General features: G+C 47.7%; 1 protein-coding gene across 1 annotated transcript in view; it reads left to right on the forward strand.

Moving 5' to 3' along the window:
- The first annotated feature begins 7,774 nt into the window (after positions 1-7,774).
- The window catches only part of PPM1F (protein phosphatase, Mg2+/Mn2+ dependent 1F), a 35,482-nt gene continuing 35,076 nt past the window's right edge, over positions 7,775-8,180 (forward strand). The window contains exon 1 of the mRNA XM_019506950.1: positions 7,775-7,979. Coding sequence (XP_019362495.1) covers positions 7,792-7,979 — 188 coding nt within the window. The 5' untranslated portion in view covers positions 7,775-7,791. The remainder of the gene's footprint in view (positions 7,980-8,180) is intronic.

Raw genomic sequence — 8,180 nt, forward strand, 5'->3', positions numbered from 1 at the left:
GGCCACAAGAATGATTAAGGGCCTGGAGGACAAACCTGGTGAAGAAAGACTAAGGGATCTGACACTGTTCAGCCTGGGGAAGAGAAGACTGAGGGGGGACTTAGTGGCTATCTATAAGTGTGAAAGGGGTGAATAGTGGGAGCTGGGAGAAAAACTGTTCAGTAGGGAGCCCTAGGGGAGGACAAGGATCAGTGGCCATAAACTGTTAGAGGATGGTTTCAGGTTTGATGTAAGAGAGAACTTTACGGTAAGGGTGATTAGAGTCTGGAATAGGCTTCCCAAGAAGGTGGTGTAGTCCCCAACCTTGGAAATCTTCAAGAGAAAACTGGACATACACCTTGGTGGGACTGTTTGATCTCAGCAGTATGCCAGCTCAGAGCAGGGGTGTTGGACTTGATGATCTTTCAAGGTCCCTTCCAGACTGTTATTTCTATGATTCCATGATTAATCATGGATTTGGGGGGATTTAAGAAGATAAATTGCTATTTTTTATTAGATAATTCGTTTTTTTTTTTTTTTTTTTTTTACCAGGGAAAACCAGGATCCCTGCTAATAATCTCTGCTCCATTTTGTTCTAATTCTCTCTAGTCTTCTCAGCTTCCTTGATCTGCATCTTGTGTTAACAGATTCCATTACGGTACTTTTGACTCTGTGCTGCAACGCCCCACAGGGTGCAGAGTTGTTATCCCCCTCAATGTCTTGGCCATTGCTCTCTGTTTTTTGAACAGTGCCTGGAAATGCTTTTTACCTCTAAGCATGTTTTTATTATCTCTGGCCACCTATACACAACCTCTTCCCTTTTTTTCTGTGCAGGTCCTCAAACTGATCCTGCTGGTGATCACCTGTTCTCACTAACTGCATAGATTTGTTCTTCTATCTTGTAATTTTGATAATAGCTTTATTCCTTTTTGGCTTTTAAAATGCATTAACCATTAATTCTTAAAATGAGAAAAAATAATATGGTGCAGCATCAATTCAACTGAACCCCCACACCTTTTCCTCTACAGTGGCAGGGCTTGGAACTTGATTGTTGTAGGGTGGAAATAGTCCAGCAGAGGGCAGCAAGGCACTACTTACACAGCATCCTTCATTGTCCTCTTCTGTGCATGGTGGTTTGCACGTGGAGCTGTCACTGGAAATTGTCTTCCAGGAGGGGGCTGGAGAGATGCTGAGGGTGATGGGCATGTTCAAAGTTTCCATTTAAAATGTAAAATGAACGAAGGCATATTCTGGCGTGTAGCTTACAAAGCACCAGTGAGAGAGTTCACAAGCTGACTGGGTTCCCAGACATGCATCTTTCATCATGAAGCATGCAAAGCTGATTAAAGAAAAGTCAATCTATGAAGCTACAGAGGAGCTACAGGTTATAACATTGTTGTTTCCTACTTTACCTTAGAAATGTAATGCACAGGGTGAAGATATTTTGCATGCATCTATTATTTAAAACCAATTTAAAGTGTCTCCTGTGATGCTTGTCTTGATAGGAGGGAAAACTACTTGTATCTGAAACAGAGTTGCTTTAGTGCTTTGTGCAGGAGGGAAAAAATCAATGGTCTAATTTATACTGCTGGGTTACATATTTATCTGTGCCTGAGGCACTAATGTAGTCTACAAAAGGTTTGTTTCTATTAGTTACAGCAGGAATGTAGCTCAGTCCTTTGGGGATCATTGGTGTTTATACCTGGCGGATAGGCAGTGAATTTAAGAGGATCAGCATTAATAAGCATCGAGATATAGTTGACTGGGGTTAGGGGGGAAGGAATTTGGGGATGGGAGTTTATGCATAAGAACAAAGGACTCCAGGAAGGGAAGAAGGATACAGTGCTGAGCAGAAATGAATATTTGCATTGTAATTCATTAGGAGCAGATGCTGAGGATGGAATTAAATGAGTCTGTGCTCAAGTTTGCTCCCATAAATTGTTAATAGGTAGCTTTTTGCTCTTTGTCCTTGTGTGTTACTGGTGGGGGCAGGTGTTCTCTGCTCCCTCCTACATAGTTTTGATTTGCTGGGCTTGCCTGTCAGTCTCCTTAGAATTTACTTTCCAGGTGCAGTCCCAGCGTTTAGGGAGTCTATACACTTGTAAATTGAGGTACACTAGATGGAGTGAGATGAACAGTTCTGCAGGCATCAGTCATTCTTGCCACCTCTTCACCCTCCTTACTTAGTCCCATCTCTAGATATTTTAGTCAAACTTAGACTATAACCCCCCCTCCCCTCTAAACTTTGGGGAGGACTGAGACTGCAGGTGGCAGATTGAAACATTGGTGACTTAATGGACAGATTCATACTTCTGAGGAATCTATCTTCCAACTTAAACAAAACTCTCTTCTGCTTTCTAGGACTGTTAGAAGCACTTGAGGAACTGTGCAGAAGTAGAAGAAGCAGTTAAACAATCATGCTGCTGTCGGATCTGACTTGAACTCTGTACTTCGTGGCCTAAACCAGATCTGGCTTTGAACTCTACAAACTTAACCCAGCTTTTGAAATATCACCGCTGTTCTGCAACACTGCGCAAATCAACATGCAGTTCTGTATGGGTGTAAACTCTGTCAGTGAATGACACCTGAGGAAGAATTTAAAGATTCATATTTGGGCATCAGCCCTTAAATTACACTGTATAGGACCTACTATACTATAGGTGGACCCTAGTGAGTTAATACTTCTACTGATTTCATATAATTCTGTGTGGGCACAAAGGTCTGCTCATGTGGAGCAGTTTGCAGGATGGGGGCCGTAGTTGCCAATAGTCTGTTCTATTCATAGTGCGTGTGTTAAGAATGGAATTCCCAAAATAAGAATAAGCTTGGTACTAACGCCTAAAATTAGCACAGGTTTCCAAGTTATATACATTTATGGCTACTCCAAGCTGATGTTGCAATGTGTTTAACCCTGAACTCCCATTCACTTAGGCTGAACTCCCCGAACTCTTTTCACAGAGCTGAGCCTTCCAACATCTAATTAAAAGCTTGGAGATAAAGATTATTCTAAAGACCCAGGTCTCTGTGTAGTCCTGTAAATTTTCTGGGAACTTCCCAAACATTTGTTCCCACAAAATCTCCTGTGAAAGTGCCTAAGTGTAGAAGTGAGCGGGTTTTGAAGCATAGATGCTCCTTCCCCTTCTGTTTCCAAAGATACCATTTATACTGAAAACGTGTCCATTTCCGGTGGCTTTTTTTGTGGAAGAAACGCAACCTAATATTGCTTATTCAAGACAGCAGCTCCTTCTATAGGCTGCTAAAATACTTACCCACAAAAGGTTCCATAAAATACCCATTTTCAGCAGCTCATGTAGAAGACTAGCACAAATAGAACTCTTTCATTGGTAGATTTTAACTAGATACAATTCTCAATGGGTATAAATTGTCATAACTCTATTAGAGTTATTGCTGTATTGAGCTTTTTACTATGTTTGAGGCTCTGGCCTGATATTGTATGCAGCTTGCCTTAAGTGGCGTGGTGGTGCTTGTTGAGGTTAAACAGCTGTCATGTTCCAGCCCTGAAGCAGCTGAATTTTAGTAGGGAAAGTGATTTCTATGCAAATAATTTTCAAGTGCACCAGGGTCCTTTTGGGTGAAAGCTGTGATATAAACAAAGCCTTGCTTTTGGTCACATCGGCAGAGCTTCTTAGTTACAAAATCTTGGTGAGAACATTCCAGCTCTTTGTGAAGCAATTCCTTTAATGAGGCTGTTGAGACTTCTGATAGTTTAACATTTTCCTTTCCTTGTTCTCTGGTTTCCCATTAGAACTGAACAAAAATATGTATAAGCCTACTGAGTATGTGCAGAATATCCTATGGGAGAGTTTTTGCTTTGCATTAGTTGGTTCTGTTCTAGATGAATACTAAATGACCAAAACCACTGCCTATTATGTTATTGAAGGCTGCCCAGGATGGCCAGCAAAACCAATTTGTGTGTTGCTGCTTCAAGCAATGTCTCCTTTCTGTTGTTGTTATTAGTTTCTCCCTGGAGTTCCTGGCTCTTGACATTGCACTGGTGTGATGGTCACAGGCACTGTGGCTTTCATCCACCAGAACAATACCTCTGTTTAGAAGGGGTTAAGTTAATCCATTATATTTGATTACCCCAAAAATTACTATTGTATCAGAGCTGGTGAAGACAGAATCTTTAGAAACTTTTTTAAAAGTCCATGTAGTACAAGGCAATATTCCAGCAATTCCTGGGTAAGGAAAAAAAGAAATTGTCCCATCTGTCTCTCTTCATTAGAGCAAAATGCTAGCTCTGTTAGATTATAGCAGTAGTTATTTTGGTGGAGAGTGTTTATACTGCACAACCTTCTAAGTGACTGTATATTAGAAGTTAAACCAGCGAGGGATGTTGTTTTGGCTTGAGCAAATCTAGGAAAAGTGAAGCTGAAATGTCCAAGTTTCAATGCTCCATTTCCAAACCTCAATGGCTGAGATCTTACAGGTAAGTACCAACTCTGTATTCATGGGTGCCAAGTATGTGGGGGTCCAAGGGCCCTGGTTCCCCTTGGGAAGAGGGCTGTCACCTGAAATATGTAAAACTTTCCACATGTCCATCATCTTAGGCCTCCCCACCCCAGCAAAAAATAAAAATTGGTGCCTATGTCTGTACTGAGTTGTATCTTGATGCAGAGCAGTATGAAAGGCATTAAGCTAAGGCAGGAGAGAGGGGAAGGTTGTAAAGGGAAGAGTTGTGAACCTACAATCCAGGCTTCCCTTGCAGTAAATCAGTAAGTAACATGACTTGGGCAATTGGAAAATTTGGCTTAACGCAGTCTGTCGCTTAAAATTCATGGCTTCCAGTGAGGTAAAATAGTGTACAGCAAACAAAGTAAAACACTGACTCTTACCATCTGTGCATTGCCCTTCTGGGTGAAAAGGCTGCTCAGGTTTTGCTTTGCTTTGGTATGTCTGTGGTTTGAAGGTGGTTTGGTTTGGTTTTGTTTTGTTTTGTTTTGTTTTTTTAAGGCAGTTTGTCAAACGTGTTTGACCCAACATGAAAATAAAACTGTTTCTAGTGGGAGCTCAAAGTGCATGCTGAAAGCTGCTTTTGAGTTTAGAAGACTGTTAAATTATGCAAAGATGAGATATCTAGTTGTGTTGGTTATCAAAGAGGTATTTAAGGGAGTTAAATTAAGGAAAGAGAGTTGAGGTGGAATATTAGGGGTAACTTTCTGACAGCTGTTAGGCTATTTTACACTCCACAGGGAACGATGAAAGGCTTGTTTCTTGAGGCACCTAAAAACTGGGACACGTGCTGTACTTCATCGAGTAACTCGTTTTCTCCAGTTCTAGAAATCCATGAAAGCATGCTGTTGCCCCCTGGAGGAAGGTGGCATCATTTTTTCTGCATTGTTTTGTGGGTTTACAATGTGGTACCAGGGAGCTGAGGAGGGTATTTAGGCACCAGCTCTAATCCATTCCAGTTGGAATTTGATATCTAAAATATCTTTTTGTATCTGGGCCTAGGAATCTACCTTTCTTGCTTGTTTTGCAAGATCCCCTAGTACAGAGATTTTTCCAATGTGTATAAATAGATAGTTCTTGATGAGTCTGAAGCCACTGTTAAACATTTGCTACTGAACCACTAGGGCTGGTAGAGAACTAGAAGAAGACATTTGCCTTTATTCTGAAAGTATAACTTGCCTTTAAGTAGTGATCAGTGGTATTGAACTCAGAAGCAGGTGGTTCCCCTGCTTTGCTTGTGGCAGGTTAGAGTGTCATCTGGTGTTGTCAGGCTTGGTGGAGAATTTTAGATTATGAGACTTGCACAGGATGGTTTGGATTGTGAACAACGCATGCCCCCAGAGGCTGGGGGTGCATGGCAACCACCTGCAGGCAGTGGTGGCAGTGGCAGTGTTGACAACGGGGGCATGGCGGTGGTGAGCACGGACCACCCACAGGCAGCCACAAAAGTATTGGCGGTGAGGGGGGCGGGGTATGAGTCGGGGGGACTGCCTGCAGCCACTGTCCATGCTGTTGGCAGGGGTGAGTGGCGAGCGGGATCTGCCATGGGATCTGCTGGCAGTCGCCAACAGCTGTGTTGGTAGCAATGGGGGGCAGCAACTGCCTGCAGAAGGCAGTGGCAGCCAGTCTCAGGGGTGGGGGGCACATGATCCCCTGTGCCCCCCCTACGCATTGCCTCTGGTTTGGATGGGGACCATCCTGCCTCGGGCCAGCAGCTGGACTGGAAGTCACTCTGGTGGTCCCTACCAGCCTGACTCCTCTACCGGCCTGCGCGTGACTGCAGTACGGGGGTGGCACTTCCTCCCACAAGGGGCAGCCCTCCACTTCCAAGTGAAATGAACCACCCCGGAGCCTGGGGTGCTCTGGAGGCGGGTGGACGAGGTTCTTTGGCTGAATCTGATCTCTCTTATTGGACCAACTTCAATAGTTGGTGTCCCGGGACGCAAAGGTACTCACCAGCAACTTCTGAGCCTGGGAATGGATGACGGGAGGCGAAACCTGCGCGGCTCATTAGGCACTTGTTTATTCAGCTGCAGCCGGCCAGTGATGCAAACGCAGCGTGCCGGCCGGCACAAATAAAAATGGCGGCACACGCCGCAGGGTTGGCAGAGAGGGAGGAGAGGCAGCACCCGATGTCCTCGCCTCTTGGACAGGCAGGAACATCGAGGCACAAGGGGAGAAACACCCAGGACAGGTGTGAGAAGAGGCAGCAACGCTGCTCGAACGACACTGCCGGCGCGGCTGCCAGGAAGCTCCGGGATCACCCGTGACACCTTGAAGGATACCCCAGGAGAAATCACCCCTAGGAGGATAGACTGCAGGGAAGCCCAGAGAGAGGTGCCTCCAAAGGCAACACCTTCGCTGGACTGTGAGGTGCAGGGGAATAGGCAAAGACTGAGTGCCTAAGCAAGAGACAGTCAGTGCTTCAGTGAGGCGTGGGGGGGGGGGCAATTAAAGGGGCAGTACGCACAAGTTTGCATTGAGGTTTTTGTGGTTTCTGTTAAGCTTGTCTTTTCCCTGAGCTCTAGGGGAGACCGGAGGGCATTAACCCATAGTAGGCCTAGTTCTGGGTAGGGAGGAGCCAGCATATCATACGGGTAAGAGTCCAAAGAACAAGATGACGAACAGCTTGGCACCACCATATAGGAGGCGTGAGGCCGGGGTGTAGGGGTGGTGGAGCCCCGAGAGTGACCACCAGAAGAACCCTGGGCCTACGAGCGCACACGATGACCGACCCCAGACACCGATACCATCAAGTCATGGCAGGCGGGAACGGGGTCAAGGAGTCGGGCGGAGAGCATCAGCTCAAGCGAAGGCCGGAACGCCGGCAAGGTACAACGCCAATCACCCTGGGAAGAGCGGCCCGAGAACAGCTAGTCGCATCCCGGCGGTGACACTTGGAAAAAACAATTCTTAGCAAGCTTTCATGTTTAAAAAACCTTCCTCAGGCTGAGACAGCTCCTGTATTCAAGTGGGTTAGCATTTGAGTTGGGACCAGCAGCCCAGCGAAAAGCTTCCCCAACAACCCCTACCCCTTCCCCACACCAGCTCTGCTCTTCTCTGGGGAAAGCGCGAGGACCACGTGCTGCCCAGCCACATTCATCGCGCGCTCCTTGCGCAATACACGTGACGCGGGGCAGGGCCGAGCGCAGCACAGCTCAGCTCACCTACAGGCTGAGGAGCGCGGGGGCGGGCGGCCCCTCCCATGCCCCGCCCCTTCCCGCTCCCTTAAAGGAGCCGCCGCTACAGTTTCTTACCCCCGCGCTCTGCTTGGCGCCTGCCTGGCGCTGGGGGGAAGGCGGCCGGGCGCGCGGCGCGGCCATGGCCACGGCCACAGCTATGGCCCTGGCCCTGCAAGCGGAGACGGAGGCAGCCCAGGGCGTCCTTGGCTCCTTTCTGCGGGACTTCTCGGCGCCGCTGGGCCCGGAGGAGCCGCCGCCCTGGAGCCCGCAGGGCAGCGGCGCGCTGAGCAGGGCGGAGGCGCGGGGCGAGCTGACCGAGCTGGCCAGAGGCCTCCTGGGCGCCAGGTGAGAGGGACGGGGCACGGGCGCCGGCCGTTGGGGAGCCGTTGCGGGGGGCGGGGCTCTGCGGTCGCCTTGGTGCCTCAGTGTGGGGGCTTCCGCTGTGCGGGCGCTGCGGTGCCGCTCGGCCCAGCCCAAACAGCCCCGCTATCTCGCTGTTTTTATCGCCATTGTGCTCCAGCCCTGGCTGCGTGTCCTCGGCTGGCG

The sequence above is a fragment of the Gavialis gangeticus genome, unplaced genomic scaffold, assembly GCF_001723915.1.
Source record: "Gavialis gangeticus isolate Ggan-Ray unplaced genomic scaffold, GavGan_comp1, whole genome shotgun sequence".
Taxonomy (NCBI): Eukaryota; Metazoa; Chordata; order Crocodylia; family Gavialidae; genus Gavialis; species Gavialis gangeticus.